We start from the raw sequence: 22,160 nt of genomic DNA, 5'->3' as shown, positions 1-22,160 counted from the left end.
GGAGCCTGGTGGGCTGCTGTCTGTGGGGTCGCACAGAGTCAGACACGACTGAAGCGACTTAGCAGCAGCAGCAGGCAGGAACCAGACAGTGTGTTGAGAGTTCAGGGGTGGGTGAGACCCATTTAGACAAGGACTGCTAAGGGCTGAGCTAAAGTGGTGACTTTTTAAGAAAATAAGGCTATTGAACGTAGAAAGAGAAAGAGAATGCTAGAATATTTGCTAGCTTTCTAACTTGGAGAATAATGAAATCATACATCGAGACAAAAAGTACTAGATGAGAAGAGCAGGTTTCATGAGAAAGGAGCTCAGTTATAGATTTGTTGAGTTTGAGGTACCTGCAGTCAGGGGTGTGATGTTAAATGTTTATCCACTGGCTATCTGAAGAAAAGCATGCTTATTTGTATGTATATGTTTGTTATAAACTTTATTGATACAAAGGCTGTGTAGTGTATAATTGACAGAAACTAATGTTTATAAAAGTCTCAGACTTCATCTAGCCAGTTGATTCTCAGAGTGTCTTCATCATTTGTCAGACTTTTGTATCTATAGCGGGCTTGTTGCTGCAGTTGACAAGAGCATAATTCTGGCATGAATATTTCAAGTGTAAAACTAAATGACAGCTGTGGTACGTGACAGAACTCTGAGTCAGTGGAGTGAGTGACCTCCTTGCTGAATCAGATCATAGGTTTTGAACAAGGGAGGAGTATTTCCTCAGTTTTTTGTACTATTCACTGTGGAATGGCCACAAATTTTTGGGTGTGTGGTTTCATTTTTTTTTAAGGCTTTTATTTTATTTTGGAGGATGAGATGGTTGGATGACACCAACTCTATAGACATGAGTTTGAGCAAGCTCCGGGAGTTGGTGATGGACAGGGAAGCCTGGTGTGCTTTAGTCCATGGGGTTGCAAAGAGTTGGACACGACTGAGCAACTGAACTGAATCTTTATTGGGAGACTAGTTGATTTACAATGTAGTATTACTTTCTGCTATACAGCAAAGTGAATCAGTTATACGTGTACCCACAAGTTTTAAGTTTAATCTGAATTACTAACATTTTCTCCATCACTTTACGTCTGGACAGTCAACAGAACAATAAATCCAGCCTTTATTTGTAGTGCTTGCTCGTTTCCATGGTGTAAGTATTACCACTGTGGCCAATTTCAAGCTGTATATGTCTCTAGACACAGACTTGGGGAAGATCAGCAGTGGCATAGCATCGTAATATCCCCACCACACAGATACAACATAACCTCAGGAGCAGAGATGATGGTGAAATAATTAAGACATGATGAATCTGAGTATTTGTATCATTTGTTCTTAATATAATGCATTTAGTTGTAAGTTTATATAATTTAATTTTTAATAAAATCTGTGGTTAATAACCAGCTCACAAAATTCTTGAAAATTTTATAGTCGGCCCTCATGGCACAGTGGGAGCAGGCTGTAGCACACAGCTGTTTGGGGGCCGTCGAGCTGAAAATGTACCATAAATTTGTGAATCTTTTCCTTAGAAGATGGGTCCAAGCTAGAGATGCTAATTCAGGAATCACTCCCAAGCTGGTTGAAGCCTTAGAAATAAATATTGTCCAGGGAGGGACTTCCCTGGTGGTCCAGTGGTTAAGACTTTACGCTTCCACTGCAGAGGGCTTGGGTTTGATCCCTGGTCAGGGAATTAAGATCCCAAATGCTATGTGACGAGGCCAGAAAAAAATGTCCAAAAAGAGCAAAGGAAAAGAGTGAGTTGAGTGAGAAGTGATCCAAGGGCAAAGCCCAGGGGTGATGTCCACTCAGTGGACAGGCTGGGCCGGAAGAGCTGGGAGCCACCGAGCAGGGCCACGTGAAAAAGGAAGAGAGCTTTCTAAGGAGAACTGCACCCTCCAGGCTCAGGAAAGCCAAGTAGGGAAGGGTAAGGAGTGTTGATAAAGCAGCAGATCACTAGTTATATTCGTAGTAGACATCTCTGTGGGCGTGGTGGGTACTGAAACTAAAATTTTGTGGTATACAATGAGAAGGGAAAACCAGAGGCTGCAATTTTAGTTTCTCCCTTGTAGGACTTCACTGTAAAGGAAAGAAAGGATGGGGACAAGGAGGGAAGGACGGTGGATAAAAATTAATGTCAGGACTTCATTATACTTATTATGTGTAGGGAAGGAGCTGTGGGTTACAGGTGGCTAGTGAAGCAAGATCTCAGGAGAAGTCCTCTCCTGGGATAGTAACACTACTTTTTTTTTTATTATTTTTGTTTATTTATTTTTGGCTGTGCTGGGTCTTTGTTGCTGCACGCGGGCTTTCTCTGGTTGTGAGCAGGAGTTAATTTCTAGTTGTGGTGCACAGGCGTCTCAGTGCGTTGGCTTCTCTTGTTGCTACTCATGTGGGATCTTCCTGGACCAGGGATCGAACCCATGTTCCCTGCCTTGGCCTAGAAAGGCTACTCTTGAGTAGAAGGAGCACTTTCTGAAAGAGAAGGGAGTGAGTGAAGAAGTTCACCGATAGAGACAAGTTTTTAGGTGTGGGCATGAGAAGTTGGCTTTACCATAGTTTGCAGTTAAACGGCCCGAGCGTCTGCTGGTGGCCAGGCTTGCCCTAATATTGTCCTGTGGTAGAGGGCTTCCACGTCAGTCACTTGGCAGTTAGCAACTTCTGGTTTGCCTGTTCCCCCTTTTTGCTAGACCAAAAGAATAAAGTTAGAATTAATCCTAATAAATACTCGTTGTCTCAAAGTAAAAGCTCTGAAATGGGCATGAAGAAGCATGCATGGGCGAGGTGAAGATCAGTAACTGATGTTAATGCCAACACATCTCTCAGTGTCCTTGTGAAGTTCATAATAGGTGCTCATGGCTGCACTGTGCCTGTGGAGGACAGGGAAGATCCTTATTCCTGCAAACTACTCAACATCACGAATCCAGGTAAGTCTTTTCCTTAGCCCTACCACTGTCGTGTACAATGGTCCTCCCTTACCCACGGGAGATGCATTCCAAGACCTCCCCCGGCCCGTGGATGCCTGAAATCTTGCATAGAACCAAATCCTATGTACACTGTTTTCCCCTGTTCCTCCATAGCTGTGATACAGTTTAATTTATTAATTAGGCACAGTAAGAGATTAACAACAGTAAGTAGTAATGCAACAGTTGTAACGGCATACTATAATAAAAGTTATGTGAGTATGATCTGTCTCTCAGAGTATCTTACTTACAAATTTAATGCTTTTCCATATAACTAAGCACTTATCACACATGGCCATAACTTTGGCAGTTTGAATTGTGACAGCAAAATTAACACAGGTTTCTTTTTCCTCCTTCACAGTTTCACAGATAGACTATTGTTCTTATGGTAGATCTTAGCAACTTCAACTATGATGTTTTTTCCTTCCCTTATTCAGTGGAGAGCTTTCACTTTTTCACCTAAAGGAAGCACTTTCTGGCTTCTGTTTGGCACATCTGAGTTGCCAGCATCACCACTCTTGCCCCTGGAGGCCTTATTGACATAAAATAAGGATCACTTGAACACAAGCAGTGCAGTGCGTGGATGGTTGACCAGATAACCCAGACGGCTGCCGAGTGACTAATGGGTGGGATGTGCTGGACAAGGATGAGTCACGTACCAGGCAGGATCAAGCTGGATGGCTCAAAATTGCATCATGCTGCTCAGAAGGGCCCGCAGTTTAAAACTTATGAATTATTACTGGAATTTTTCATTTAATGTTTTTGGACAGTAGTTAAATGTAGATAACTGAAAACTTGGGAAAGCGGAACTGCAGTTAAGGGGTGGGTGGGCTACTGTGCAAATTTGATGTTAAGGAAGAGTTGTTGAGATAAATAGTATAGCAGTCTATTTTTGGCAGACTAAAATCAAACTTTCATTGAAATTTATCTTTCATCCTTTCTGACAAACTAACCACTTTGCGCGTCTGTGAAGATTCCTTATGAATATATATATGATTTTGGGATCCAGGAGAGTTTATTTTTCAGTATGGTTCCCACGCGTCTGGAAATTCCTTGTGTGTAGATAAATCCTGAGTTAGTAAAGTTTAAACTTACAGAAAACTGCTAATTTCACCAGCCTGTTGATTTATAATAGCCTTGATACAGATCTTATGAATCACCTTTCTCTAAGAACTATTGCCTAAGGTACAAAAGAAATAATAAAAAAAAAAAGAAAGAAAACACAATAATTTTATTTTATTCTTTACAGTTAAAAATTTGTGGGAGCTCTGATGAGATTAAAGACAAGTGGTCCTAATTAGGTTCTCTGTGTTGCCAGGGAAACAATTTTAGGAAGGTGATAACTTTATACCTTTATTTATTAGCATTTCCTATTATGTTCAGCTCTGGTTCTGAGGGAGGTTAAACTTCCCCACATCTTGAATCTACTGAGTATGACTTCAGGTGTTTTAAGACCTGTCACATGTGTATGATTATGTGCACCTTGCCTGTGTAGGTAGCAGCAGAGTAATGGTTAGGAGTAAGGGCTCTGTAGTCAGGCTTCCTGGCTTTAAATCTAGGCTGTGCCATTTCCTAGCTGTATGGCCTTCAAACAGTTATTTACAACTTGCAACCTCAGTGTCCTGATCTGTAAACTGGAGGGAAAAGTATTATACTTACCCCGTCAGGACTGACATGAGGATGAAATAAGTTGATACATATGAAGTATTTAGTTCTGGGATATGTTTGGTGTTTAATACTGTTATTTTTTTAAAAACCCACCTTTTTATAAAATTGGGTTGTAATCAGCTTTTTAAATAAATTGGACCATATTTTCAGGTCTGTATTGTAAAACAGATGTTTCTTACTTAGGATGTCTATGAATTTAGTTAACATTGTAAGTAAAATTTTACGTATAACTGTGTTTTTCTGGGGAGAGGGTGACAGTGAATGTTTCCCTTTAACATTCACTGAGGTCCCAAAGGGACCGTGAACCTAATAAAATATTGTATTACTGATGATGTAAGAGAACAGATTATATTTGAAATTCAAATCCAGGCCAAGCCAAATTTAAAGAAAGCTTTAACCAGACTTTCTATTATTTTAAGTGCTGTTATTCATTAATAGTAAAGGAGTGAAGATTTTCATTAATAGAAAGTTTTCATGTATATAATATTTAGGTTACCAATTTGTAAAAATAGGTATAGCTAAATTAGTATTTAGAATCTGATTTTATCACTTTGATTTAAATGGCATTTAGATTTATTTCAGTACCTTAAGGTCATCATGAACATTAATCATCATGATACCCTGGATGTATAGAAGTTTGATTAATAGGATTATCGGAGCAGCAGGCTATCTTGTGTCCAGATGGCTTGAAGTTCAAGTTACGTTTGTTTTAGATAGAAAATAATTTTTCTAGATGGTTATAATTTTATTTACATATTCTCATTTATAAAATATATACGTATTGTCAGTATTAAGATTAATACTTACAGTATTAAGTATTAATATTAAAGTATTAAGTATTAATATTTTGGTATTAATAAGATTACATTTTATTTTCAGATATACAGAAATTCTGTTTTCTTCCCACACCCTAGCGGATCATTTGGGTAAGTGTGGGAAGAAAACAGAATTTCTGTGTATCTGAAAATAAAATGTAATCTTTATTAATATTGAATGTCTTGACTGACAATATGTGTATATTTTATAAATATATGTATGTTATAATCTTTAATAGACGTGCTTCACTTTGGATATCCTATTTACTGAAAATATTAAAGAGAAAAATTTTTGTTATTTTCCAGTATATTTGGAGTCTAGACTGTCTGGCCAGTGCTTGCCCCAACCCATGACAAAATCTGTATCCTCCTTTTTTCCCACCTGCTCATGTTTGTAAGTGGATAGGAGCCAACAATTCTATTTAATCCTATTTTATTGAGCAGCTACTAAGCGTAAAATAGCACACTAGGAACTCTAAGGTAGGGATCCAAATGATCCTCTGGAGTGTGGGAAGGAAACAGAATTTCTGCTTATCTGAAAATAAAATGTAACCTTAATATTGAATACACTGACAATGCATATATATTTTATAAATATGAGTATGTGTGCACATGTTTTTAACGGGACCTGCATCAGGGCCTGTGTGACCTGCAGAGTTGGAAAATCATAGCTCTAAAACATACAAAGAATGTAGAATAATCTTTTAAAATAAGTTTTTAGATTATTTCTCAAGCTGGCATTGATATTTTCAGCCATATTAACTGTTTCATGTAGTCTATCCTGATTCATTTATGGTAGCTGAGAAAGGCATAAGGCATCCCAAAAGGGATGCTTTTGTCATTGATTAGACTCTGGGGAATAGAAAGAGCACTGAATCTGAAGTCAGTAGATATGGGTTTGATTTCTGCTCTGTCACTTTCTGTGACCTTAATCAGATACATCTCTGGAGCTCATTTTCCGACTCTGTAAACTGGAGATAATGCCACAACCACAGAGGGTAGTTGTAAAGATTAAATCTGATGGTATGTGACACATAGTAGGTGGTCAGAAATGCTGTGCTTAATGTGTTTATCTTTGTCAATACTATATGGCTAGTTTTTCAGTGCTATTTGAATTGATTTCAGTTACTTTTGTACAGTGATAACTGCCCGACATCACAAAAAGTGCTCAACGTGCAGTAGGATTTTTGGAATTTGCAGAGCAAGACAAATGTACTCATTATTTATGACTGCAATTAGTACTGTTTTTAATATCCTCATTTATCCAACCTTTCCCCATTTATCCAATCTTTAATACTCCCCTATAGTGTTTATACATACAGAGGCATATATGCATATGCAAAAGTTTATTAAAGTACCTCTAATAATTATTTTGCTAAGATGTGGCTGAAAATTTTGTTCTTAATAAGTTTTTTTTTTTTCTGAAGCACTTTAAAAATGTATTGCCATTTGTGAAAGAATTATATAACAAATCAAGATTTTGCTATCAAGCGTACTTCATATTGGTAAAATAAAAGATTGTGTTTGATTGTGTAAAACTCCTTTTCTCATTATTACTTCCTTAGTTCTGAATCAGGAGATTGAAGCATTCAGTCTTTTGGAAGACACTTCATCAGGGCTGTCTGAGGACCGAGTTGTCAGCGTGAGCTTCCGGGTTCTCTATCCAATCGTTATTACGAGTCTCGGGGTGTTTTACGACGCCGGTGATGTGGGTTTCCAGAGGAACATCACTGTCAAGCTTTATCAGGCAGAACAGGAGGTATGCACTGCTTCGTACACGCTTTGCCCCATTTTTATTTTTCAAAATCATCAGCCTTTTCCTTGTGGCAGTGCGTAGGTTGGGAGACTTCCACCTGTCTTCCCTTATGATTAGACACACTGTAGTGTAGTGTATTATAATGCTGGTTTGAGAAGAGACTACTGATGAATAAACATGTTATACCCAGGAAAGGAGGAGTTGGACCAGATTAGAAATTTCCAACCTAAAATCCCTGAAAGCTTAAGGAATTTAAAAAGCTGTTGATGAGTATTAAATATTTGGGACTCATAGGTGTAAGCAAGTATGATTGCCTCTTCCTTCCAACCCCAAAAGTCTATCAACATAATACAGGCTAACAGATACGTCAGACCTTTTTTATAATAAGAGCATAGAGGAAATAAAAGTTTAAAACAGCTGGGGTTACTGTTTCTGATATTTGAGGAAACCCATTTGTTTCCTCAAATTTGTTCAGAGTTTGTCTGAAGGAGTGTAGCAAGGCATTGTATTTGAAAAGATCTGTCCTTGGACTTTAAACTATAGAAATCTTAAAAGAATTATACAGTGAGTGCTATATATCCAGAGAAGGAAATGGCAACCCACTCCAGTACTCTTGCCTGGAAAATCCCATGGATGGAGGAGCCTGGTAGGCTACAATCCGTGGGGTTGCAAAGAGTCGGACACGACTAAGCAACTTCACTTCACTCACTTCATACTTTCTCACTGGAGGAGGAAATGGCAACCCACTCCAGTATTCTTGCCTGGAGAATCCCATGGACAGAGGAGCCTGGCGGGCCATGGTCCATGGAGTCGTAGAGAGTCGGACATGACTGAAGTGACTAAGCACACCATATATCCACCAAGTAAATTCTACAGTAGTTAATGTTTTGCTGTATTTGCTTTATGACATCTATTCAGTTCAGTTCAGTCGCTCAGTCGTGTCCGACTCCTTGCGACCCCATGAATCACAGCACGCCAGGCCTCCCTGTCCATCATCAACTCCCGGAGTTCACCCAGACTCACATCCATCGAGTCAGTGATGCCATCCAGCCATCTCATCCCCTGTCGTCCCCTGCTTCTCCTGCCCCCAATCCCTCCCAACATCAGAGTCTTTTTCCACTGAGTCAACTCTTCGCATGAGGTGGCCAAAGTACTGGAGTTTCAGCTTTAGCATCATTCCTTCCAAAGAAATCCCAGGGTTGATCTCCTTCAGAATGGACTGCTTGGGTCTCCTTGCACTACAGTCATTCATCAATCTAGCTTTTAAAAAAACACATATATTTTAGGGACTTTCCTAAAAAGTCATGGTCTAGTTGTTAAGACTGTACGCTTCCAACTCAGGGCACACAGGTTTCATCCCTGGTCGGGTAACTAAGATCCCACACATTGCACAGCACAGCCAAAAAAAAAAAATGTGTTTTAGATTAACTCACAGGCTTCAATAATATTTCAGCCCTAAACACTTCAGTGTGCTTATCATTAACTAGATTTTAATATTTGTTTACGGTTTAAAAAAATCACAGAGTATAATGTGCATAAACTACATAAACCTGTGTAATCCAGGCTCCTGTCACCCTGCCCCATTCCCTAGAGGCAATCACTGTTCTTGTTTTTAATCATGGGCTAGTGTTGCCTGTTGTAGGAGTTCATTTATAAGTAGAAGCATATACTAAGCACTCTTCAGAGTAAGGCTTCTTTCACTCAATGTGATGTTTTAGAAACTCATCCATGTTATTGTATATATCAGCAGATTTTTCCTTTGCCTTGTTGTAATTGCTAAGTTGTATTCCAGCAATACATGGTATTTATCTGTTCTGTCGATGGGCAACAGGGATGTTTCCAGGGTTTTTCCCCTTTTTTCTTGTATTGTTTTTGGGTTACATTTATTAACTTTGGAGTGTTAAAGCAACTTGGTATTCTTCTTGATCATGATGTATTAATTCTTTTTACATATGGCTGGAAATTGTGTTTCTTATGGACAGCATATAGTTGCTGCTGCTACTGCTAAGTCGCTTCAGTCGTGTCTGACTCTGTGCGACCCCACAGATGGCAGACCACTAGGCTCCTCTGTCCCTGGGATTCTCCAGGCAAGAATACTGGGGTGGGTTGCCATTTCCTTCTCCAAGGCGTGAAAGTGAAGTCCCTCAGTCCTGCCCTCCTCTCAGCAACCCCATGGACTGTAGCCCACCAGGCTCCTCCGCCCATGGGATTTTCCAGGCAAGAGTACTGGAGTGGGGTGCCATTGCCTTCTCCAAGCATATAGTTAGGTATTCCTTTTTATCCAAGTCTGAGAATCCCTGCTATTTATAAGGGCTATTTATTCCATTTACACTTAAGGCAATTACTAAAGTGGTTGGATTTCAGTTTTTCTTTTTGCTATTTGTTTTCTATTTATCCTGTGTTTTTTGTTTCTCTTTTCTTCCTTTTTTACCTCTTTTGGGTTGAGTATTTTTTAGAATTCCATTTTAATATTTCTATTTTCCATTTAGCTACAGCTCTTTGTATTATTATTTTGTGTCAGTCTGGTTGACATAAGAATTACAATGTATGTTCTGAGCTTCTTCAGTCTCCTTTAGCATTGTACCCCTTCATGTAAAATATAAGAACCTTGGAACTATATAATTCCATTTACTGTTCCCCATCTTTTTGTTCGAATTGTCATGCCTTATATCTATGTGTGCTATAAATCCCACAACACAGTATCATGATTTTTGCTCTAAACAGCTAAATATGTATTAGAGGAAAAAGTCATCTTGGCTACTTTAAAGACTTTCTCTTTATACATACTTGGTTTTATGCCATTTGGCTGTGTTATATCTTGGTGTGGTTTTTCTTCGTGTGTTCCGCTCAGGGTTTGCCAAGTTCCTTCAACCTGTAAATTTATGTCTTTTAACAAATTTAGAGAACTTTTACCTATTTTTCATAAAGAAAATTTTTTCCCAGCCCCATTTCTGTCCATTCCTTCTGGGATTTCAGTTACTTATAGTTTCTTTTTCTCTAAAATATCCCATTTTTCTAAGTTTCCTGTTTTTCTAAATTCATCTTGAACATATTTTCTCTGTGGTTTTGACCTAGATTATAATGATGGCTTTAAAATCCTGTCTGCTATACTAAATTTGAGTCACTTGGCGTGTCTTTGTTGATTATCATCTTTTCTCTTGCATACAGTAACATTTTCCTGTTTTATCTTACATTGAGTAACTTTGGATTGAATCCTAGATACTGTGAATAATTCACTGTAAGATTGTGGATCCTGTTGTAGTCTTTGAGGAGAGTTGCTTTTGTTTGTTTCTTTTTTATATATATATAAATACATTTATTTTAATTGGAGGCTAATTACTTTACAATATTATATTGGTTTTGCAATACATTGACATGAATCCGCCTTGGGTGTACACGTGTTCCTCATCATGAACCCCCCTTCCACCTCCCTCCCCATCACATCCCTCTGGGTCATCCGAGTGCACCAGCCCCGAGTATCCTTTATCATGCATTGAACCTGGACTGGCGATTCGTTTCCCATATATTATACATGTTTCAATGCCATTCTCCCAAATCATCCCACCCTCGCCCTCTCCCAGAGTCCAAAAGACTGTTCTATACATCTGTGTCTCTTTTGCTGTCTCGCATACAGGGTTATTGTTACCATCTTTCTAAACTCCATATATATGCGTTGGTATACTGTATTGGTGTTTTTCTTTCTGGCTTACTTCACTCTGTATAATAGGCTCCAGTTTCATCCACCTCATTAGAACTGATTCAAATGTATTCTTTTTTGTGGCTGAGTAATACTCCATTGTGTGTATGTACCACAGCTTTCTTATCCCTTCATCTGCTGATGGACATCTAGGTTGCTTCCATGCCCTGGCTATTATAAACAGTGCTGCGATGAACATTGGGGTACACGTGTCTCTTTCCTTTCTGGTTTCCTCCGTCTGTATGCCCAGGAGTGGGATTGCTGGGTCGTATGGCAGTTCTATTTCCAGTTTTTTAAGGAATCTCCACACTGTTCTCCATAGCAGCTATACTAGTTTACATTCCCACCAGCAGTGTAAGAGGGTTCCCTTTTCTCCACACCCTCTCCAGCATTTATTGCTTGTAGACCTTTGGATCACAGCCATTCTGACTACCCTGAGATGGTACCTCATTGTTGTTCTGATTTGCATTTCTCTGATAATGAGTGATGTTGAGCATCTTTTCATGTGTTTGTTAGCCATCTGTATGTCTTCTATGGAGAAATGTCTGTTGAGTTCTTTGGCCCACTTTTTGATTGGGTCATTTATTTTTCTGGAATTGAGCTTCAGGAGTTGCTTGTATATTTTTGAGATTAGTTCTTTGTCAGTTGCTTCATTTGCTATTATTTTCTCCCATTCTGAAGGCTGTCTTTTCACCTTGCTTATAGTTTCCTTTGTTGTGCAGAAGCTATTAAGTTTAATTAGGTCCTGTTTGTTTATTTTTGCTTTTATTTCCAATATTCTGGGAGGTGGGTCATAGAGGATCCTACTGTGATTTATGTTGGAGAGTGTTTTGCCTATGTTCTCCTCTAAGAGTTTTATAGTTTCTGGTCTTACGTTTAGATCGTTAATCCATTTTGAGTTTATTTTTGTGTATGGTGTTAGAAAGTGTTCTCGTTTCATTCTTTTACAAGTGGTTGACCAGTTTTCCCAGCACCACTTGTTAAAGAGATTGTCTTTTCTCCATTGTATATTCTTGCCTTCTTTGTCAAAGATAAGGTGTCCATAGGTGCATGGATTTATCTCTGGGCTTTGTATTGTTCCATTGATCTATATTTCTATCTTTGTGCCAGTACCATACTGTCTTGATGACTGTGGCTTCGTAGTAGAGCCTGAAGTCAGGCAAGTTGATTCCTCCAGTTCCATTCTTCTTTTTCAAGCTTGCTTTGGCTGTTCGAGGTTTTTTGTATTTCCATACAGCTCTGTGAAAAATACCATTTGTAGCTTGATAGGAATTGCATTGAATCTATAGATTGCTTTGGGTAGTATACTCATTTTCACTATATTGATTTTTCTTATCCATGAACATGGTATATTTCTCCATCTATTAGTGTCCTCTTTGTTTCACCAGTGTTTTATAGTTTTCTATATATAGGTCTTTAGTTTCGTTAGGTAGATATATTCCTAAATATTTTATTCTTTTCGTTGCAATGGTGAATGGAATTGTTTCCTTAATTTCTCTTTGTATTTTCTCATTATTAGTGTATAGGAATGCAAGGGGTTTCTGTGTGTTGATTTTTATATCCTGCAACTTTACTATATTCATGCTCTAGTAATTTTCTGGTGGAGTCTTTAAAGTTTTAATTCTTTTCCAATTTGGATTCCTTTATTTCTTTTTCTGCTCTGATTGCTGTGGCCAAAACTTCCAAAACTATGTTGAATAGTAGTGGTGAAAATAACACCCTTGTCTTGTTCCTGACTTTAGGGGAAACACTTTCAATTTTTCACCATTGAGGATAATGTTTTCTGTGGGTTTGTCATATATAGCTTTTATTATGTTGAGGTTCAGTTCAGTCACTCAGTCGTGTCCGACTCTTTACGACCCCATGAATTACAGCACACCAGGCCTCCCTGTCCATCACCAACTCCTGGAGTTTACCCAAATTCATGTCCATCGAGTCAGTGATGCCATCCAGCCATCTCATCCTCTGTCGTCCCCTTCTCCTCCTGCCCCCAGTCCCTCCCAGCATCACAGTCTTTTCCAATGAGTCAACTCTTAGCATGAGGTAACCAAAGTATTGGAATTTCAGCAATAGCATCAGTCCTTCCAAAGAACACCCAGGACTGATCTCCTTCAGAATGGACTGGTTGGATCTCCTTGCAGTCCAAGGGACTCTCAAGAGTCTTCTCCAACACCACAGTTCAAAAGCATCAATTCTTCGGCACTCAGCTTTCTTCACAGTCCAACTCTCACATCTATACATGACCACTAGAAAAACTATAGCCTTGACTAGACGGACCTTTGTTGGCAAAATAATGTCTCTGCTTTTGAATATGCTATCTAGGTTGGTCATAACTTTCCTTCCAAGGAGTAAGCGTCTTCTCATTTCATGGCTGCAGTCACCATCTGCAGTGATTTTGGAGCCCAAAAAAATAAAGTCTGACACAGTTTCCACTGTTGCCCCATCTATTTCCCATGAAGTGATGGGACCAGATGCCATGATCTTCGTTTTCTGAATGTTGACCTTAAAGCCAACTTTTTCACTCTTCTCTTTCACTTTCATCAAGAGGCTTTTGAGTTCCTCTTCACTTTCTGCCATAAGGGTGGTGTCATCTACATATCTGAGGTTATTGATATTTCTCCCGGCAATCTTGATTCCAGCTTGTGTTTCTTCCAGTACGGCGTTTCTCATGATGTACTGTGCATAGAAGTTAAATAAGCAGGGTGACCATATACAGCCTTGACGTACTCCTTTTTGTATTTGGAACCAGTCTGTTGTTCCATGTCCAGTTCTAACTGTTGCTTCCTGACCAGCATACAGGTTTCTCAAGAGGCAGGTCAGGTGGTCTGGTATTCCCATCTCTTTCAGAATTTTCCACAGTTTATTGTGAGCCACATAGTCAATAAAGCAGAAATAGATGTTTTTCTGGAACTTTCTTGCTTTTTCGATGATCCAGCAGATGTTGGCAATTTGATCTCTGGTTCCTCTGCCTTTTCTAAAACCAGCTTGAACATCTGGAAGTTCATAGTTCACGTACTGCTGAAGCCTGGCTTGGAGAATTTTGAGCATTACTTTACTAGCGTGTGAGATGAGTGCAATTGTGCGGTAGTTTGAGCATTCTTTGACGTTGCCTTTCTTTGGGATTGGAATGAAAACTGACTTTTCCAGTCCTGTGGCCACTGCTGAGTTTTCCAAATTTGCTGGGATATTGAGTGTAACACTTTTCCCAGCATCATCTTTCAGGATTTGAAAGAGCTCAACTGGAATTCCATCACCTCCACTAGCTTTCTAAGGCCCACTTGACTTCACATTCCAGGATGTCTGGCTCTAGGTGAGTGATCACACCATCGTGATTGTCTTGGTTGTGAAGATCTTTTTTGTACAGTTCTTCTGTGTATTCTTGCCACCTCTTCTTAATATTTTCTGCTTCTGTTAGGTCCATACCATTTCTGTCCTTTATTGAGCCCATCTTTGCATAAAATGTTCCCTTGGTATCTCTAATTTTCTTGAAGAGATCTCTAGTCTTCCCCATTCTGTTGTTTTCCTCTGTTTCTTTGCATTGATCACTGAGGAAGGCTTTCCTATCTCTCCTTGCTATTCTTTGGAACTCTGCATTCAGATGCTTATATGTTTCCTTTTCTCCTTTGCTTTTCGCTTCTCTTCTTTTCACAGCTATTTGTAAGGCCTCCCCAGACAGCCATTTTGCTTTTTTGCATTTCTTTTCCCTGGGGATGGTCTTGATCCCTGTCTCCTGTACAATGTCATGAACCTCTGTCCATAGTTCATCAGGCACTCTATCAGATCTAGTCCCTTAAATCTGTTTCTCACCTCCACTGTATAATCATAAGGGATTTGATTTAGGTCATATCTGAATGGTCTAGTGGTTTTCCCTACTTTCTTCATTTTAAGTCTGAATTTGGCAATAAGGAGTTCATGGTCTGAGCCACAGTCAGCTCCCGGTCTTGTTTTTACGACTGTATAGAGCTTCTCCATCTTTGACTGCAAAGAATATAATTAGTCTGATCAGTGTTGACCATCTGGTGATGTCCATGTGTAGAGTCTTCTCTTGTGTTGTTGGAAGAGGGTGTTTTCTATGACCAGTGCGTTCTCTTGGCAAAACTCTGTTAGTCTTTGACCTGCTTTATTCTGTATTCCAAGGCCAAATTTGCCTGTTACTCCAGGTGTTTCTTGACTTCCTACTTTTGCATTCCAGTCCCCTATAATGAAAAAGACATCTTTTTTGGTGTTAGTTCTAAAAGGTCTTGGAGGTCTTCAGAGAACCGTTCAGCTTCTTCAGCGTTACTGGTTGGGGCATAGACTTGGATTACTGTGATATTGAATGGTTTGCTTTGGAAGGTTCCTTTTATTCCTGCTTCCTGGAGAGTTTTTATCATGAATGGATGTTGAATTTTGTCAAAGGCTTTCTCTGCATCTTTTGAGATAATCATATGGCTTTTATTTTTCAATTTGTTAATGTGGTGTATTACATTTGCATATGATACTGAAGAATCCTTGCATCCCTGGGATAAAGCCCACTTGGTCATGATGTATGATCTTTTTAATGTGTTGTTGGATTCTGATTGCTAGAATTTTGTTGAGGATTTTTGTGTCTATGTTCATCAGTGATACTGGCCTGTAGTTTTCTTTTTTTGTGGCATCTTTGTCAGGTTTTGGTATTAGGGTGATGGTGGCCTCATAGAATGAGTTTGGAAGTTTACCTTCCTCTGCAATTTTTTGGAAAAGTTTGAGCAGGATAGGTGTTAGCTCTTCTCTAAATTTTTGGTAGACTTCAGCTGTGAAGCCGTCTGGACCTGGGCTTTTGTTTGCTGGAAGATTTTTGATTACAGTTTCAATTTCCATGCTTGTGATGGGTCTGTTAAGATTTTCTATTTCTTCTTGGTCCAGTTTGGGAAAGTTGTACTTTTCTAAGAATTTGTCCATTTCTTCCAAGTTGTCCATTTTATTGGCATATAATTGCTGATAGTAGTCTCTTATGATCCTTTGTATTTCTGTGTTGTCTGTTGTGATCTCTCCATTTTCATTTCTAATTTTATTGATATGATTTTTCTCCCTTTCTTTCCTGATGAGTCTGGCTAATGGTTTGTCAATTTTATTTATCCTCTCGAAGAACCAGCTTTTGGCTTTGCTGGTTTTTGCTATGGTCTCTTTTGTTTGTTTTGTTGTTTGTTTCTTTTAGCCGTCAGTTAAATTGCTGGGCATGGACCCTGAACCCTGTCTCCCTTACGGTGAGCAGCAGCTGATGTCTCCAGTCTGTTCCCTTGGACTTAGATGAGCTGCTCAGATTCTGCTTCAAATGTGTCTTTCCTGACTCAGCTGCAGACTAGGACAGAGTTAATAGGAAGGATTGAGAACTCTGTGACCCTTTCCTTTCTGGGTTTTTCTTCCTCACTTGTTAGCCAATGTGTTTGCCTCCACTCTGTCTTCCGATTTGGAACCAGAAAGACTGCAGTTCTTATTTCAGAATTTTAGTTGTCCCCTGAGTATGCCTCAGACAAAGAGCCATTAAAAAAAAATATAGGGGAAGCAGATCCAGTGCCTTTCTCACCTTCTGGGTATTGCTTTTCCTCCGGTGTATCCTTTGTGCATGTTCGTAATTGTTATCTGTAGGAGACTTGGCTTGTTGTCACTGGAAGTAGAACCCTGTGCAGTTTTTTTAGGCATGTTTAAAAATGTTTTTGTGTTAAGGTTGATTGTTATTAACAGATACAATGTCAGAACACCCAGATCAATTTAATATTAATTTTTTTGTTTGTCATATTCCTTCATCCTCTAAAGAACTTGTTTAGTTTGTAAATGTGCTTAATGACATAAATATAAGAGAGGGAGCAAATCTTAGTGATGATTCCAGCCATTATGATTCTAGTGAAAAGAGCTTTATTACTTAAGTATAGGAGTTCATATATTATTGTGATTAAAGGTTGCATTGATACTGAAGCTCAAATAGGTAACTGCAAGAGCCGTACTCTGAATTCCACTGTCAGCCTTACCGAGAAATGAGGATCAATCTTGAATTTTTTTTCATGATTAATTGTCTTAGTATATGTAGTGGGTTTGTTTTTTTTTTAAGCTGCTTTTATTTCTTTATCTATGTGGCTGCACCAGGCCTTAGTTGCAGTCTGTGGGATCTAGTTCCCTGACCAGGGATCAAACCTGAGCCCCCTGCACTGGGAGCATGGAGTCTTAGCCACTGAACCACCAGGGAAGTCCCTGTAGTCTTTTTGAGTTGTCACTCAAGTAGTTCGATTCAGATGTACAATATTTTTATCATGTTAATTTAATTTTTAGTTGCCATATTTTTTTTTTACCCAAGGAGAGATAACTCTTTGTCCTCAAGGAATGTCTGATCTCAGGTGGATTGCAGTGGGTTCACAGGTAGTCATGGTGTATAAAGTATTACCACTGTATTGCCATAGACTAATACTGATGAAAGAAATACGCTTAATTCATTTAAACTCCCTTCGTTCTGAACTTCTGCATGGTCTTGATAGCTTTAACAGAAGCATCTCCTGTAGCAAATTGGTATCTAAGAATAGCTATGAGAATAAGGAAATGTTCTTGCCGAAAACAAAAAGGAAGGACCCAAAGAAAACAATAGACATAATGAGAATCAGTCTTTTTTTAATGTTCCCATTTTTGTTTCTGTTTGTTCTTCTAAAGGTTCTTTTTGAAGGGTGATTGCTGAGTACCTTTGTTCTATGTAGAAGTCTATGATCTTTCAGTTTATTCTTAACCCTTTGGGGTTAAGGAACTGAGTTGACTTAACACCTTACACTTCCCTTAATGCTCCTCACCTCAAAGTATCGTTTTTATTTTTTTAAGGTTATGTGGATTATATTTAGTGTTTTAGAACTTCACGACAGCCTTGGTGATCTTAAATAGCTTTACTTGATAACCACGATTGCCCTGGAAAGCCCAAATGATGCTTAAACCGCAGTAGCACAATGTTAGTAGCCGCTGTTGGGGCCACTGAGAATTTAGAATGTCAGCCGTGTGAGAACTTGCTGCATCTGATGGGAAGTTTTTCTTCTTGTCTTTTCCCCACCCAATCTGTAGGAGGCCCTCTTCAGTGCTCGCTTCAGTCCTCCGAGCTGTGGTGTGCAGGTGAACAAGCTGTGGTACAAGCCTGTGGAGCAATTCATCTTACCCGAGGTACTATAACGAAGAGACTCTGGTCTTGATGCGGGCCATTATCACCCTGGAGATGTGCTTCCAGGGGCAGGCATTTGATACTTTCCTGCCAGGACAGCTCTCCAGAGTGACAGATGACACTGCACCAGGGGTGTACTAAGTTGTAGCCCTGTGCACTCCTCCCACCAGAGAGCTTCATGGTGCCCCAGAGGTTCCCAACCACACCTTGAAAAGCATTGCATGTTACCATGGCTTCTTCAGTGGAGTAGAGCACTGCATGACTGCCTAATTGACAAAGGTTAGTAGCAGGTGTGGTTGTTAGAAAGACGCTGACACTGTTTGAGTACATCAGATAGTTGCTTATCTAAACAACAAGGAGGTGAAAGGAAGTGCAGATAGGCTAATGCCAAAGGGTGGGTCACATTCCAAGATAAATTAAACTTCTCCAAGTTGTGGAAGATGTTTGAAACCATAACTATTCCTCAGCTGCCAAGGGCCTCGTCAGCCCTGGAGTTAAGCCCATATGTGGTTGTATCACATCGTGTATCACACAGTTAGACGTGAACAGACCGTTACTGTCAGCCTCACCCTTTCCAGGCTATTCCAGTCTGTCTGAGTACCTTTCTGAGCAGAGTGTTTTGGAACCACTGTGCAAGGCTCAGTTTCCCAGTCCTCTCTGGCAGACACCATCAGTCAATTTTGGCATTCACCCAGGGACACCAAAGCTGGATTAAGATGTGGAAGCTGATGATTGACCAGCCCTGCTGGCTAACCAGGAAGCCTCTTCCTGCCACCGGTCACGTGGGTGGTGTTCACACTGGGCAACAACAAAGTCACGCATTTTATAACGTGCTCTGGATCTTCGGAGCTGAGTACAGGTAGTCAAACTGTGTGTGTTAATTCCATGACAGTCAAAGCGAGCTCCTTTATTTCACCTATATGTGAACTTCTGTTGAAAAACACGTAAAGAAAAACAAAACTGAAACAAAAAATTTCCAAGTTCTTGGTGTTAGAAAAAAGACTTCAGTGAACATCTTTACACTCTCTTTGGGGTACCCAACTGGTTGTTTTCTTAGGATGAATTGTGGGTTCAAATTTTTACATATTTTTGAGGCATATGATTTTTTTTTGGAGAACAGTTTAGCAGTTTATATCCATTTGAATAGTCATCAGCATTATATGAGTTTACCTGTTTGTGTCCTTTTTAAATTTCATATATGAACTTTTTTCCTAGTTAAAGGAGATACGCACCATCAAAGGTATCTCTTAATAATAGTGGTTCAAACTAAGAAGGATGGGCTCAGTGTTGGATCTCATTTTTTGTTTTTTTAAGACATTTTTCATTTTCACCAATAACAATTTTTTTTAATTTAAAAAAATATTTGTTTATTTGTCTGCGTCGTGTCTCAGTTGCAGCACAGGGCATCCCCGTTGCATCATGCGAGATCTTTCACTGCAGTGCGGGGACTCTGGCTGTGGCGTGTGGCCTCAGTAGCTGCAGCACACAGGCTTCGTTGCTCTGCAGCAAATGAGATCATAATTTCCTGACCGGGGAGCAAACCCACATCACTTGCCTTGGAAGTATGGACCCAAACCACTGGACCACCAGGGAAATCCCGGATTTCAGTTTTTGAAGGAAGTCATTCTTTGATTTGTTAACTCATTTACTCAGAAAATGTTTTGTGAGCACTTAGTATATGCCAAGCACCGGAGGACATAGTACAGCAGGCCCTACCCATGGAGCCGCTTGTGTACTGGTGAGGGTTGTTGTTTAGTTGCTCAGTTGTGTCCAACTCTCTTGCGACCCCACGGACTGTAGCCTGCCAGGCTCCTCTGTGTGATTTCCCAGGCAAGAATCCTGGAGTGGGGTGCCGTTTGCTTCTCTAGGGGATCTTCCTGACCCAGGGATTGAACCCGGCTCTCCTCATCAGCAGGTGGCTTCTTTACCACTGAGCCACCGAGCCAACTAGTGAGGACAGAAGAGCTGACATTGATGTTGTGCTTACCCTGCTGTGTCCCAGACACAGCTGTAAGCAGATTTCCTACACTGGCTTGTTGGTGAGGTCTTCTAGGATTGAAGCAAGTCATCGATGAGAGTCCTCCTTTCCTACTCAGAGCCAGTTTGGGCAGAACCTCGCTCAGACCTTGTGTGATTCCCAAGGGAGAGGAGAGTGATTCTGTGGGGATCATGAGTGCTAGCACGTGTTAGGTGCTGTCCAGAAAGGTCTGGAACCTGCTGGAAGGTTGATTTTCACAAATGACTCACGAGGATTAGCATGAGTAGGAAAGGAAAAACTGCCGCACCAGGAAGTGAGTACGTCTGTGCGGGCACGGTTGGGTGCAGGTGTGTGACTGGGCGCCTGTGGGTGAGCCTGAGTCCCTGCTCTGCCGCTCAGCGGCTCCGTGACCCGGCACTAACTTCTTCCCCTCTCTGTGTCTGTTCCCTCCTCTGTAAGGTAGACCCAGTTCAGAGGATTGTTCTAGCATGTAAATGATTTCATGGGGCTTCCCAAGTGATGTGGTGGTAAAGAATCCACCTGCCAATGCAGGAGACACAAGGGACAATCCCTGGATTGTGAAGATCCCCTAGAGTAGGAAATAAGTACCCACTCCAGTATTCTTGCCCGGAGAATTCCATGAACAGGGGAGCCTGGCGGGCTACAGTCCATGGGGTTGCAAAGTGTTGGACACGATTCAGCACACACACACTTAACACACTCAGGTGATTTCGTAGATGCAGAATGTTTAGAACGTGCTGCCATGTGGTGAGGTTCAGTAGATCAACGTGTGCTGTCTTCTTACTGCTGGTTCTCATGTGGATTTGTGGTTCTTGTTCTTCGAGAGCAGGGTCTCTTCTCCTGGGGGACCCTTAGCAAATGTCTGGAGTTGCTTTTAGTTGCTGCGGCCAGGTGTGGAACATGCCTGCCTCCTGTGGCGGAGGCCAGGGATGCTGCCCAACATCCTACAATATAAGGGACGGTCCCCACAGCACAAGATGACCTGGCCCTAAATGCCAGTGGTTCCCCAGGTTGAGAAACTCGAAGAGGAAGGAGTCCCAGGAGGAACAAAATAAGCTTTAATATTAACTTCAGCATAATCGCAATAATGCATCTACTCCATTATCTTGGTCACTTCATAGAAAGATTTACAGTTTGATTAATTAGTTAGTCCATATTATACTTTCCCTTAGAATGTCTTTGTCCTTAGGAAATCCGTGCTGAAGCCAAGGTGAAATGTATTTTACTTTCAAGTGATTTAGCAACAAAGAACAGCAGAAGAGTAGACAGAGATAAAGCCAGGGACTTCCCAGGTGGTTCAGTGGTTAATACTCTGCGCTTCCGCTGAAGGGGGGCAGGTTTGATCCTGGTCGAGAGACTAAGATCCCAGTGCCATGCAGCATGGCCAGAAAGTTAAATTAAAAAGCGCACATGTGGCCAAACATTGCCAGTTGTTGAGTCTAGAGGATTTTGTGTTAATCTGAACTTTTCTATGGGTTTGAAGTTTTTCAGAAAAAGAATCTAGGTTGGGGCAAAGGGCTGCCTTCCTTGCCTGTGTTCAGGTTGGTATATATGGTAGAAGGTACTCATGATGGGAAGGACTCAGTCAAATCAGGCAGTGGCCATTTCAGTTATTAAGATGTTCGCTAGCTAAAGCCTTGTTCTGTTTTTTTTTTTAATTGAGATTTTATTTTATTTATTCTTGTTTTATTTTTTGGCTGTGCCGTACGGCATGCGAGATCTTAGTTCCTCAACCAGGGATTGAACCCCTGGCCCCCTGCAGTGGGAGCACAAGGTCTTAAGCACTGGACTGCTAGGGAAATCCCAGCCTTGTGATCTTTATTTCCCTTGAAGCTTTAAGCTAAATTGGCTTTTGATTTTTCATTACATCCGAGTAGTCTTTTTTTCTTTTTATAAACGTGCACTTATTTAATAGTGTCTACATCTGAGGGAGTAGGATTGTGGATGAATTTTATTTTCTTCTATATATCTGTTTTTTAAATGTCCTGAAATAAATATTAGCCTTATTAAAAGAAAAAACTTTTAAAAATAAAATCCTTTCCTTTTACACAAAATCCTGGTTTTGTCGAAAGCTTGTTTAATTTCACGTATATATTCACTTTTGCTGCATCAAGCCCTTGTTGGACTTACTTGCAC

At 40.2% G+C, this 22,160-nt stretch overlaps 1 protein-coding gene across 4 annotated transcripts in view; it reads left to right on the top strand.

Annotated features, from left to right (window-relative positions):
• The window catches only part of B3GALNT2 (beta-1,3-N-acetylgalactosaminyltransferase 2), a 66,044-nt gene that overhangs the window by 16,171 nt on the left and 27,713 nt on the right, over window positions 1-22,160 (top strand). For 3 of the 4 annotated variants that reach the window (XM_024986498.2, XM_015460919.3, NM_001103343.1), the window contains exons 3-5: window positions 2,806-2,906; window positions 6,991-7,184; window positions 17,932-18,027. In XM_024986498.2, coding sequence (XP_024842266.1) covers window positions 2,806-2,906; window positions 6,991-7,184; window positions 17,932-18,027 — 391 coding nt within the window. The remainder of the gene's footprint in view (window positions 1-2,805; window positions 2,907-6,990; window positions 7,185-17,931; window positions 18,028-22,160) is intronic. The other variant, XM_010820410.3, reaches the window with a different exon arrangement.

The sequence above is a fragment of the Bos taurus genome, chromosome 28 (genome assembly GCF_002263795.3).
Source record: "Bos taurus isolate L1 Dominette 01449 registration number 42190680 breed Hereford chromosome 28, ARS-UCD2.0, whole genome shotgun sequence".
Taxonomy (NCBI): Eukaryota; Metazoa; Chordata; class Mammalia; order Artiodactyla; family Bovidae; genus Bos; species Bos taurus.
Note: the sequence above shows the minus strand (reverse complement) of the source record. Positions and strands in the feature narration are given on the sequence as shown.